This window comes from Psammomys obesus, unplaced genomic scaffold (assembly GCF_907164565.1).
Source record: "Psammomys obesus unplaced genomic scaffold, mPsaObe1.curated_primary_1811, whole genome shotgun sequence".
Classification (NCBI taxonomy): Eukaryota; Metazoa; Chordata; class Mammalia; order Rodentia; family Muridae; genus Psammomys; species Psammomys obesus.
The window spans coordinates 34,218,657-34,231,945 of record NW_026585644.1 but is presented as its reverse complement, the minus strand read 5'-3'; the positions used below and the strand labels follow the sequence as shown (position 1 = coordinate 34,231,945).

At 53.2% G+C, this 13,289-nt stretch overlaps 1 protein-coding gene across 2 annotated transcripts in view; it reads left to right on the top strand.

Annotated features, from left to right (window-relative positions):
• The window catches only part of Slc30a3 (solute carrier family 30 member 3), an 8,839-nt gene extending 1,602 nt beyond the window's left edge, over positions 1–7,237 (top strand). For both annotated transcript variants that reach the window (XM_055622613.1, XM_055622603.1), the window contains exons 2-8: positions 3,085–3,260; positions 3,615–3,761; positions 3,843–3,996; positions 4,516–4,741; positions 4,978–5,083; positions 5,305–5,439; positions 6,418–7,237. In XM_055622613.1, coding sequence (XP_055478588.1) covers positions 3,137–3,260; positions 3,615–3,761; positions 3,843–3,996; positions 4,516–4,741; positions 4,978–5,083; positions 5,305–5,439; positions 6,418–6,563 — 1,038 coding nt within the window. In that variant the 5' untranslated portion in view covers positions 3,085–3,136 and the 3' untranslated portion in view covers positions 6,564–7,237. The remainder of the gene's footprint in view (positions 1–3,084; positions 3,261–3,614; positions 3,762–3,842; positions 3,997–4,515; positions 4,742–4,977; positions 5,084–5,304; positions 5,440–6,417) is intronic.
• Positions 7,238–13,289: the final 6,052 nt, after the last annotated feature.

The following is a 13,289-nucleotide window of genomic DNA, read 5'->3' as shown; positions in this document are numbered from 1 at the left end:
ACCCTCGCCGCCGGCCGGCCGGGGCGAGCCCCCCGCCGCGGCGCCCCGAGCCCCCCGAACCCTGCGCCGCCTCCGCCGCTCCGTCGGACCGAGCAGGCCGGGTGCGGCGGTGTCCGCCTCGCCCCGCGCCCCCGGCCCCGGACCCTTCCCTCCGCACGCCGGCCTCCGGGCGCCCCATCCAGGCCGCGGCCCCGGGGGGCGTCCGGGACCCGGCGGGCGGCGAGGGGGCGGCTAGGGGGCGGCTAGGCAGGAGCAGGTGCGGGCCGGGCGGCGGGGGGTATTCCCGGCTCTGCACAGACGGGGCCGGGGGCGGCGAGGTGTGAAATGAGGCGCCGGGCGGCCGGGACAGCGGGCCGGGGGCGGCGGCGGAACCTCCCCCGCGTCCTGCGGGCCTTCCGCGCCCGCTGCCCGCTGCCCGCTGCCGGCTCCGTCCGCCTTGCCATCTCGGAGCGGCCCCCGCGCCAGGCCCTCCCTGGCCACCTCCGCTGGCCATTTTGTCTGGGTGCCGACCGTCCGTTTGTCTCTGGAATTTGATAGTGTCTCTGGCTTTTTTTTTTTTTTTTTTTTTTTTTCCCTCCCTGTTCTCCCATCACCCTCAATTTATTTCTCTCCCGGCCGGTCCTTTCCTTTTGTCTCTGATGTGGTCTTCTGTGTGTCTGTGTCTCCAGTTCTTTCCTTGGGAGGGGGCCTTAAGCCCGAGTGGGTGGGGGAATGGAGGAGCAGAAGGGGAGGAAGGGTTCTTCCTGCAGGGTGCTGCAGTGGCAGGCAGCTGTGGGGCTCCGGCTGTGGCCCTGGCATTTCTTTCCATACCCTTTGGCTTGGCATCCCTCTCAACTTGCCCAAGGAATGAATACCCCAGGCCTCACTGTTTTCCCCCACGCTGTATCATTTTGTTGTTTGTTGTGGCCAGTGAAGGAAAGAGCCTCTGGTCCTAGACAAAATGTAGCCTCACCTCCGCACCCCAGCAGAGAAGCCCTTTCGTGCCCACTTGATGCCGAACAAAGGAGGCAGCCTGTTGATGGGTAGCCGCATTGATGGCTGGGTTAGTTGCACCTTACAGGCCTGGGGAAGGTGCCTGGCTACAGCCCCCAAACTGCCCAGCTCCTGTTTCCTCTTCAGGGTGCGTCTTCATCTCCTGGGCCATTTTCATCCTCATATGACCATTAGTCACCAAATCCTGCAGGATTTCCCGAGGCTCTGCCTGTTTACCTGACCCTTCTCTGCTGCCGTGCCTGGCAGAGCATTGGGGCCGGTTCTGTCTAGACTCTTCTAGGCCCTCTTTCTCCTCTGGGCCCTCTTTCTCCCCTTCTACCGTCAAGGTCATTTCAACATCTAGATGTTTTCTGTCAGCCACTGGGTTTCTTCTTTCCTTCCTTTGAACCCTTTTCCTCACCCTTCACTTAGCACCCCGCTTAAACTCCAGGCTGCAAACCTTGTCATCACAATTCCACCTGTCGAGAGTGTCTTCTAGGCTTGTGTTTTCCTATGATGGCGTCCTCATTCATCCGCATTACAGTCACTCCCTCCCTTTGCCCCACAGTGATTTGTTCAGACCCACCTCAGCCTCTCCCTGGAGGAAGTCATGGCATACACATTTGTCTCCCCCTAGATTGGGCTCCTTGCTCTGGGGACCAAATAGGGATGGGTTCTGAACCCACCTTCATCTCCCTGTCTCTTCTGGGAACACCAGAATCATGCACACTCATTCTCCATCTAGGAAAGGGCTTTTCATTTAAGAAATAAACCTGCCTCCCTACTCTTGAGTTTCCTGGTATCTGGGTGTCCCCAGCCTCTGCTCACCCCTTTAGCGGTGTTCTCTCCAGCCAGGTGGCCCCCAGCCTCCCCCCATTTTCTGATGGGATCTGTATGATCTAGAATGTCATCTTCTCTCAGGGATCCTGTTTACTCCTGTATTTCAGGACCTTTTCTGTGCTGAGTTCTTTTACTCTGCTCTTTCCTTGCGGGGGTTCAGGAAGGACAGTGGGGTCAGTGAGAACTGGGATAGGCTAGACCCCCAAAACACAGTTAGTTTGAGCCCTGTCTGTGGTGTCCCCAGGTAGGACCCAGCCCTATTGTCAAAGTGTGTAGGCAGACTAAGCTCCAGGCAACATGGGCTTGACTCCTCCGAATCCAGGGTTCGTGCCCTTACCTCCTCGGCTGCAGCGGGCAGGAACCTCTTTCCATGACAACCCTGCTTGCTCTGTGCGTGCACTCTCGTTTTGTTGCGATGGGAGGGGGCCTTCTGTGTGTCAAGGCTACCCTTCAACTCCTCATCCTCCTGCCTCAGCTTCCTCTGTGCTGGGATTTCAGGCATGAGTCATCACACGAGTTCCACTGCCCTTTCAAAGGACCTCCCTTGCAGCCCCTGTCTTGAGAGGAGGGGGCAGACAGGGTTTGGGAACTGAGGCATTGGAGCAAGGCTGAGAGAGAGGTGTGCTGAGGCCTGTTTGTGGGCGCCATGCTCACATTACAGCTTCCTTTCATGTTTCTCTGGCACTTTGATCCATTTCTGACAAAATCCTCCCCTATTTCTCAAGGCCTTTCTCATGCGGTCCCTGGCGTCTCCCCACTGGAGCTCACTTGAGAACAGCCGAATTCCTCCAGCAGCAACATCTGCCTGCCGCCGTGTTCCCCAGTGTCAGGTCCACATCTGTTCCCCTCACTAAGGACCCTTATCATTCAGGAAGAGTGATCGGTTTGCATTCCTGGGCTGCCTCTCACAGTGTAGAAATTTGGTCAGTGTCTAGTTTCAGCTCCACCACCTGCCAGCTGTGTGGCCCCTGCCAGTTCTTGCCTCCTCCGAGCCTTTCATTTCATGTTCATTTGTTAAAACATTAGACCACTCTGCTGTAAGATACTTTCCAGGTATGGAATTCTATGGCCTCGTATATGGAAGGAGAGAGAGGCTGGGTCTGACTGTTCATCTGAGTCCCACAGGCCCGCAAAGTTTCAGGCATGATGGGTCCAGCGAAGGGGCGGAGGTGGTTCCAACGTCTGCTCAGGCAGGCCCTCAGCTTGTCGGCCCGAGAGTGGCCAGGTCGGTTCTGGGGTCAGGCCCAAGGGTGAACGTGTCGCCTGCCTCAGTCTTTTCACAGAGCCCTCAGAGCCCCTCCCTGAGGAGCCCCCGCTCGAGGGGATGGCCCACTGCCATAGGCACCCCGCGCCACAGTCAGGCTTCTCTCCAGAGAGGTTGAAGGCCCAGAGGCAGCTGTATGCCGCCTGTGCTGTGTGCTGCGTTTTCATGGCTGGCGAGGTGGTCGGTAAGTTGGGGGCACCCCTCCTCTCCCATGTTCTGCTCTTCCTAGGCCACTCTTCACCAAGAAACCTATGCTTCCTGGGTGGAAAAGCAGGGAGAGAGAAAGGCAGGGACGGGCTGGTGTGGCTGGAGCACTTAGGGGGTTCAAGGTGAACCAGCACGAGGGGTGTGGGCCAAGGCCCTCTGGGAACTGGCCTTTTAAAAGCTCTGTTCTCTTGTTATGGGAAATCTGGGGGGGGCACCTTATCACGTGAGAAGCCTCCAATTTTTTGTTGCTGTCCCCCTCTTTCTTTTTCATACCTGCGCACACATACTGCATAGTCCCTAGAATTTCAGGCTCTACATTCCCACCTTGCAGGTGGGTATTTGGCACACAGCTTGGCCATTATGACCGACGCCGCTCACTTGCTGGCAGATGTAGGCAGCATGGTGGCCAGCCTCTTTTCCCTTTGGCTCTCTTCTCGGCCAGCCACCCGCACCATGACCTTTGGCTGGCACCGCTCAGGTAAGCGCCTGCAGGACTTGGTGCCCCTCCAGCCCTGCCGGTAGCTTGGGGCCCTGACCTGACAGCGTGTTTCCCCTGCAGAGACCCTGGGAGCTTTGGCCTCTGTGGTCTCCCTCTGGATGGTCACTGGCATCCTCCTGTACCTGGCCTTCGTCCGCCTGATGCATAGCGACTACCACATCGAGGGGAATGCCATGCTGCTGACTGCCAGCGTTGCTGTCTGTGCCAATATGCTGTACGTCCCAGTGTGGAGTGGGCACCATAGGGTCCAGGGTGAGAGGGTCTTCCTCCAGGATGGTAGAGAGCCCTCTCTCTCTCTCTCTCTCTCCACACACACACACACACACACACTGCTCCATTGTCTTCACTGGGTGTTCCTGGAAAAGGAGTGGGAGAGAGACAGTTCAGCTAGGAGATAATTGTTGAGGGTCTCCTGTATACTGGCCCTTCTCAGGTACTTTTATTAGTATGGTCTTATTAAAGTCTCTCAACCCATGAGTGCTAATTTCCCTCCCATCTCCTGTTAATGTAAAAGATATTACCAGGGGGGACAAATGACTGTTTAAATAGCCGGTTCAGGTCCTGAGTCCCCATCTCGGGCCCTGTGTCTAGGCTCTTTTGTTCCTGACAGGATAACTTTTCTCTGTTAGGTAATGCTCTTTTCTTTCTGGGCTGGAAAACTAGGTGGAAGTGGGTACTGTCGGAGAATTGAGCGGAGGCCGAGAGCTGGCTGAACCGCTCTCTCCTCCTTCAGGATGGCCTTTATGCTGCACCAGACTGGCTCCTCCCACAGCCATGGACCTAGGGGGACAGAGTATGCACCGCTGGAGGAGGGCCGTGGATCCCACTCCCACTCCCCCTCCCAGCCCCACCCCCTGCGCCTGGGAAACACCAGTGTCCGGGCTGCCTTTGTTCATGTGCTGGGGGACCTCGTTCAGAGCATCGGGGTCCTGGTCGCCTCCATCCTTATCTACTTCAAGGTACTGTGCTGGAGGCTCCTGCAGCCTTCCTGCCCTGTTCTGCAGCCCACCCCTCCTAGGACCCTCTGCCTCCCACATTCACTTCAGCTTCTAGCTTCCCAGGGCCTCTCCCAGCTTGCGTCCCTCCCCCTCTGCGCGATTCTCAGGGTCTTATCAGGTTCTGTTTGCAAAGATGGCCCCAGAGCCTCCTCCGAGAGATCAGCACTTCTTAGTCTGAGCTATCACTCTCTCTACAGCCTCAGTACAAGGTGGCTGACCCCATCAGCACTTTCCTCTTCTCTATCTGTGCCCTTGGATCTACAGCCCCTACCCTTCGAGATGTTCTCCGCATTCTCATGGAAGGTGAATTCAACACTGATGCCCCCCCACCGGGGGGCCCTCCCTCAGTTCCCATCCCTTCTCTAAAACAGTGTAAGAAGTCTGGCTCCTTCTTTCTGGCTGTTGCCAGAAAGAGGCCCAGGGCCAGCAGGGTGGGTGAGAAAGAGACTGGGGAGAGTGGAGTGTGTCGGGGCTGCTTCTGGGCAGGGCGGGCCCTGGCTGCAACATGGCAGTGTTGCTTGCAGGTGCCCCTCAAACCGTGGGATTTGAGCCTGTGAGGGATGCCTTGCTGTCAGTGCCAGGAGTCCGAGCGACCCATGAGCTCCACCTGTGGGCCCTGACGCTTTCCTACCATGTTGCCTCTGCACACCTGGCTATTGGTGAGTCAACACCCCCCAGCTGGCACCTCCTCCGAACCAGGCCCTCTGCTTGCACATGTGGACAGCCTGGGGTACTGAGGTCTTGTTTGTTTGGGACTGAGTCTCACTTTGTACCCAGGCTGTCCCTGAGGCCCTCCTGCCTTAGCCTCCTGAGTGCTGAGATTACATGTATGAAACACTTGGCCTATTTCAGTTTTCTTGATCTCCATCTCCGTCTCTGTCTCTCTCACACACACACTCACATGCATGTTTGTGTGCTTACTTACGCGTACACACTCTGGAGACAAGGACGCCTGGGCACTGCAATCCCATCTCTGAAACAGCATGGGGAACGTAGCGCCTTTAAAGCATCACCATGACTTCCAGGATGTAGTTCAGTGATCTGCATTGCTCTGTAGGGTATCACATTGCTATTTAAAGTGGTGATTATGAAGCCTGTATGGCAACCAGGGAAAATGTTGTGGTATAATGCTTGAGGGGAAAAAAAAGCTGAATATAAATTATATCTACATTATGATTCAACTATTAAAATATATATACAGTGACTCATGAGCTGACAAAGGGTTTTTGAGCTTCTCCCAGATGCAAGAAGCAATCAGAGGCATGCAATTTGGATGCCCAAAATATCATAACTTGGGGGATGTTGGATGTTAACTCAAGGGGGGCAGTAGGGCAGAATCCTTTCCATCTGGCTTGTCCTGGAAAGATGTGGCCCCTCAAATAGCCATATATTGACGTTCAAAGGCAGAAGAAATAGGTGGCTGGGCACAGTTTAATTTGTTATCACAGTCATTTGGAGAGAGTCTCTCTCACATTTTCTTTACAATCGTATGCTGTTCATATATCGCAGAAGGAAAATCAAGACCCCCCTATTCAGGCGTTTGGGGATGTGCTGTGCATGGGCCCCTTCACTCCTGTCAGCCCTCGGCTGTGCCCGACTCCCCAGAGACTGAGCTGCCTCTTATCGCCCTTGCACAGACTCCACAGCTGACCCCGAAGCTGTCCTGGCTGAAGCCTCATCCCGGCTCTATTCCCAGTTTGGAATCGCCAGCTGCACCCTGCAGGTGGAGAAATATCGGTCTGAGATGGCCCGGTGTAAGCACTGCCGGGAGCCCCGCCACTGAGCCTCAGCCGCACCTCACCCCACTGCCGGGCCCAGGCCGGGCCCAGGCCGGGCCCTGGACTCTCTCGCACCTGCCTCCACAATCACAGAAAGGACCGTTCTCTCTCCATGTTTCACCTGCCAGACACCCCAGCCCCTGCCCTGGTGGTCAAGACCAAAGCATGTAGGAGGGCAACAGGGGGAAGGGAGGATCAGACTGAATAGCTGGGAGCAGCTCAGGGGTGTGGGGTGTGTGGGAGCCCCACCATCCGTGCTCCACACGGCCTGGAGAGTCATGCTTGTCCTTCCCGTGCAATTCATGTGTCCTGGTGGCAGGCTGGCTGGCTAGCTGGGGACATCTGCCTGTCTTTGTGCTGTTCGTGTGCCTATGCCTGGGGAGGTCATCAGGGGCCCCCTCCCTATGTGATCCTTGCTCTGTCTATGCAGGGGCCCCAAAGCCTGCACTTTGTCTGTGTGCCCCACCACTGTGGCGTTGTCTGTCGTGTGTGTGTTCTTTGGTTCTGTGGCCTGTGTGTTCCTGTGCCCGTGTGCCTGTGCTGGTGTCTGTGAGTCTGCTCCACCCGTGTGTCCATTTAGGGATCTGTCTGTCCATCCCTCTGTTGGTGCTGTGTTCTCAGCTTTCCCCCAGGGGGAGGGGGGACACCACTGCAGCTCCACCAATAAACTTGTATCTAACTGCATCTCTGTACTCTGCCTCCTCCGAAGTGGGCCCTGGAGTGACGACCCACAGCCCTCCTGGGCCTCTCGGCTGTCTTCTGTCCCTGTCCGTGGGTAGCTTCCCCCAGCTTTTCCAGCCCTGGCTCTCGACTCAGAGGAGTCCCTGTGTGAGCAGAGCAAGGCTGCAGGAGGTGACCCCAGCAAGGCTATGGAGCCGTTCCCACTCAAAAGCTCCAGCAGGCAGGACATGTTCCTGTTAGTGGGAAACTGGACCCTTTGGGGAAAGGGCTTAGACTGCAAGGCCGTTAGGCTTGGTCTGAGTACTTTATCAGCAGGGCCAGGTAAGGCAGCAAATCCTGTGACCAGTTGTGAGCTGTTTATGAATACCAGTTTTTTTAAAATGTATTCTCTTGTCTTAAAAACCATATGTTTTATCAGATTCTTATAACTCCCCACTCTGCCCCTCCCCCCTTTCAGTTTTTTCCAGTCAGGGTTTTTCTGTAGCCCTGGCTGTCCCAGAACTATAGACCAAGCTAGCCTCAAACTCAGACATCCTCCTGCCTCTGCTGCTTCAGAGCTGGCATTAGAGGTGTGTGGCACCAGCTAGCTACTTTACACCTGTGTCGTTATTTAAACTGATGTAGTCCAGGCTGGCCTCGGACTTGCTGTGTAGCCGAGGATAACCTTAAACTCTTTAAACCTCCTGTCTCCACCTCCCAAACCCTAGGATTGCAAGCACAGGCTACCGTTTTTATGAGGCACGAAGTAGGAATCCAAACCAGGCTTCATGTGGGTGAGGCAAGAAGTCAAATAACTGAGCTACATCTTCAGTGTGTGTGTTCATCTCTCTCTCTCTGTCTCTGCCTCTCTCTCTCTCTCTCTCTCTCTCTCTCACACACACACACAGAGGTTCTCACTTGTGTAGCTAACCTTGAATTCTTAATGTTCCTCCCTCTGCCTCCCAAGTGCTAGAATTGTAGTCTTGAGCCACACATCCTGCTAGCCCTTAAAAAAAGCAAAATCTATGCTTTGGTTGTAGGCCTGTGCTTTGGAGCAGCAGCAGGAGTTAGCTGGCCCTTCCTCCCTGGGTTGATACAGTTCCAACCCAAAGCTCAGGCCTTGGTCATTGTCATTGGTCCATTCATGTTTCTGTGAGCCTTTCTCTCCATAATGGAAATACTTTTATCTTAAAATTATTTTTTAATTATAAAAGCAATATATCCTTGTTGGGGTTCAACAATGGAGAAGTGAGTATTTTCTGTACTTACCAGAAGTAACTGCTACCCAGACCCCCCACCTCGTGTGCACACCAGTATCTATACAATAACATAAATGGGATTCCTTTATAGGAGCCGTGGTGGTGTCAGTGGCTTTGATTACCATGCTGCATCCTGGACACATTTTCCCACAGCAACACTCGGGTTTCATGACAATTTTTAAGAAGAGGCTTTTGGACGTGTTGACAGCAGGCTCCCTCACTGACATCCAGCTGGGAGCCTGGCCAGGCTGGGCACTCAGTGGATGGCAGCAATGGCTGGCTTGGAGCTGGAGCTTGGAGGATGCAGGGCTGGGGTCCACCCATTCAGGCACGCCGCAGGGACTGCCCCAGCTGCTCTCCACGCTTTGCTGGCTCCTGACACTTTCTCATTTTCCGTCTCATTGATTACAGGCCCCAAGTGGCAGAGTGGGGGTGGGGACGGGAGGGGAAATAGAGAGAAACAGTGGGTAGGGAAGGCATGGAATGACCCTGTGAACAGCTTGAATCCACTGCCGCCTGAGATGCCCAGGTCAGGAGAGGGAGCCAAATACTCAGGACACGAAGAGACTATGCGTACGGACTGGATGCCAGCCTATACCCTTCAAGAGGGTCTGAAGGGACTCCCTGGGGTCACCTTCCTGTGACCCGGTGATGGTGTAGGACCTCAGCCTAGCCTCCTGTCTCACCCCAAACCCTTGAAGCACTGGCTATCCCCGATTTAGCGCACTGGTGCTTCCAGACCTGGGCCTCTAGGTCCAGTTCTGGTGTCACCTTATGCCAATTTTGGTCACCGCCACCCTTGAATTTCAGCTTTCCCAGTGGTGACGTAAGGATTCCCTGACGCTGTGGGTGCAAGCATGCCTGGGGTGTGGAGGGCATTTGTAAAAAAAAAAAAAAAAAACGTACAAAAAATTTTGGAGTAAAACCCAGGAAGCAGAGGACTAAAGTGACCTGGCACGCTGGCACAGACAGGAACTAACTGTATTGAGTCTCAGTTCTGTGCAGAGGACTGAAGTAAGGAGTGGTATTTGCAAGCTACAGATAAGGAAACTGAGGCCAAGCTGGTCACACAACTCTGGCTGTCAAGAGTTGAGATTTGCTGGAGTGATGGCTAGCACTGTCTGCTCTTGCAGAAGTCCTGAGTTCAATTCCCATGGTGGCTCACAACCATCTATAATGTGATCTGGTCCCCTCTTCTGGCCTGCAGCTGTACTCAATATATACGTAAAATAAATATATCTTTTTAAAAAAAAAGAGTTGAGATTTAAACTTTGCTTTGGCTGGCAGGAGTCAGGGTCGTTTCCTCTGCCTCTCTGTCCTCCTTCAGGCACCAGCTACATCCTGGATAGAGGGCAAGACCAGGAAGCTATTCTCTGAGCATTCTCCATCATTCATGATCACTCCCTCCCCTGGGAATACAGGAAACCCCTTATCTGCAGAGTTGCCATCGCCCTTCCTATTATCCTCAGCCCATTTGCTTATCTGCAAGTCCCTTCCTCCAGGTACCCTTCCCGCTGATAAAATCTGTGGTGGGGGAGAGGAGAGGTGAGGGAGCTGAGGGGGCGGGTAGGGGTGGGAGGAGCTAGAGAGAACACAAGGCAAGGGGAGGACCAGTCAGTCCATCAAAGTCCTGGCATCCCTAGGCAGCTGAGTGACTTGGGGGGAGGAGGGAGAGGCATAGGCAGGGAGCAGAGCTTGTGAAAGTGCAGCCAGGAGTCTTGAAAGGAGCCTGGAGACCACAGGCAGCTAGGATGTGGCATCTAAGAGGCTTGTGCCACACAGTTTGAACTGGAGACACCAGGGCAGAAAGACAGGTCCTGCCTTTCTCACTGGGAAGCTCAGAGTCTCACTGCACTGTGTTTGAGAACCACAGGTCGAGACTTCGCAGTACAGGACAGTCTGTCAGACTCAAGAGGAAGCATTAGAATGGTCGGTTCCACTGGGCTGGAGAGATGGCTCAGCAATTAATAATGCTGGTCTTTCAGAGGTCCCGAGCTAACTCCCCAGCACCCACATAGTGGCTCACAACCATCTGTAACTTGAGCCTCATGGGATCCAGTGACCTCTCATGATATGCAGATAGGTGTACATGCATACAGAACATCTGTATACATAAAAATTGGGGGTGGGGGTGGCACATGCCTTTAATCCCAGCACTCAGGAAGCACAGGCAGGCAGATCTGTGTGAGTTCAAGGCTACCTGGTCTACAAAGCGAGTCCAGGACAGCCATGGCTACACAGAGAAACCCTGTCTCAAAAGAACAAATCAACACAGCAAAACCTTATCTATCTCCAGCCCCTTTCAGGAACTTCACTAGACACTAGTCAGAAAGGGGTGCTATGGCACACTGGCATCCAGGAACCAGTCTGTCTGGGAGCAGTGCTCTCCCCCGCCCCCACCCCCACCCCCGCGGCTGGTGTCATGACAGCTGGGGCAGCCAGAGGGATTCTCAAGATCCAGTGGGATGGAAAACCCAAAAAACGCTGCTGCCCAGTTCCCGGCAGGTCCCCTTGCCTCTCCTGCCTCTGTGCTGTAATTTCTTAGGTGGGTGACCCTTCATCCCTAACTCTTCTGCCTCCCTTCACCCATCTCAGCAGGCCTCACTTTTCCTGGCCTGAACCTCAAGTCCACCCCATCAGCACCACTTTCCAAAGGGTGCTGAGAAGATGCAGGCCAAGAAGGCTCAAAGCCTGAGGCTACAGATGCCGTTCTGATCACCCAAGATCCCACAGACAAACTGGATCCTTTTGCTGAGAGGTGAGAAAGTGTGTGAGCAAAGTGATGGGAAGGAAGGGCCAGAGTGGGCTAAAGGAGCCTGTGCCTCTAGGGGTCAGTCTTGTCTCCAGCCAGGCTGGGGCATTTCCCTCAGAGGACCTGACTCAAACAGCGCTGACACCCAATCCCATTTCCGTATGTCAAGCAATAAGGCACCGATTTTAAAAGGGCTGCAGCCAAAAGCACAGGGAGAAACAAAAGGACCAAACCCAGGGAAAAGCTTCCCCAGACCAGGAGCTTCAGAGTCCACGGGTAGCTGAGTCACTTTTCCCTGCCTCTACCGTGCCTGAAGAGCGCCCTGCCTCCTTCCCCTAAACCCTTCCCGGACCAGACCTGGACCACTCAAGACTCCTGGGAGGTGCTGGTGAAGAGGCTGCCCTGTGTGGCAACTGTCCTCCAAAGGAAGGCAGGCTGGCTTGAGGCTTGCCTCCCAGGCCTGAGCTCAGCAGCACTGCTGATGAAGGAATGAATGGATGGAAGGAGCCCTTGGAAGGAGCCCTTGGCCCATTCCCAGCTGTCAGGGTAATACACGGCCAGTCACTGTCTGCTTTGTCCCAATATCTCCCACCGGTGAGCCAATAAGCCAATTTCTTTCACGCTGAGCCCCCCACCCCCCATACCTCAGGGATTACCTTGTGCTCCATGCTGGGTGACTTGCCTTTCCTTAGGCCCATCCTGGACCCTGATTCTCCTTGCCACAGGTTTGGTGACAAGCCTTGGGCTCATTGAAGTTCTCCCAGCCTTTCCTAGGGAATCTGAGGTCACAGTTCCGGTACTCTCCTTTCCTTTCCTTTCCTTTCCCTTTTCTTCTTTCTTTCTCCCTTCCTTCCTTCCTTCCTTTCTCTTTTTCTTGACAGGGTTTCTCTGTGTAAACTTGGCTGTCCTAGACTCACTTTGTAGACCAGGCTCACCTCAAACTCACAGAGATCCACCTGCCTCTGCCTCCTAGAGTGTGGGGATTTCAGGCATGCGCAACTGTGCCCAGCTCCATCAAGTGCTCCTTTTATCTTGGTCTCTTTGCAATTAATGCAGCTTCTTTTTTAATTTTTTTTCAAATTTATTTATTTATTATGTATACAATATCTGCATGTATGCCTTCACATTAAAAGAGGGCACCAGATCTCATTATAGATGGTTGTGAGCCATCATGTGTTTGCTGGGAATTGAACTCAGAACCTTTGGGAAAGCAGCCAGTGCTCTTAACCTTTGAGCCATCTCTCCAGCTTCTAACTCAGGCCCTCAGTAACCAGGGGAAGCTTGGCACCCAATTTCCCTGCACAGAGTGCTGAGCTGGCAACTGACAACAGTTCAGCCCTTACTTCCGGCTATCCCAGAGTCTGATGCCACGTCTTGTCCAGCCATCACCCCTGGGTGTCAACTCTTCCAGGCTTTCTTCTCAGTTCTTCTCCTACTCTTTAAGATTCAGATATTGGCTGAGCACAGTGGCACACACCTTTAATCCCAACACTTAGGACGTAGAGGCAGGTGGAACTCTGTAAATTCAAGGACAACCTGTTTACAGAGTGAGTTCCAGGACAGCCAGGGCTACATAGTGAGACCCTGTCTCAAAAACCAAAACCAACAATAAATACATAGGCTCTGGGGATGGAACTTGAGTCCTCATGCTTGCAAGGCAAGTACCTTCCCAGCATTGTCCATCCCATTTCTTTAAAAAAATATAATAATAATATCCTATACTTTAATAATAATATATGTTAATAATATATTAACTATATTAAATATTAAACTATAATAACTTATAATAATAGTTATATTATTACTATAATATTATATCATATATCAATAATATATAATTAATATAATGATTATAATATTATAATAACATTATAATATTATTATTATAGTAATAATAATATAATGATTATTATTATTACTTAGTGCCTGGAGAGACAGCCATTGGTGTTGGGAACCAAATTCTTTTATTTTCGATTGCCAACCTAGCCTTTAGCCTTTAAATGCTGAGCCATCTGTCCAGCCCCAAATTTTTATTATTTTTAATTATGTCTATGCCTGTG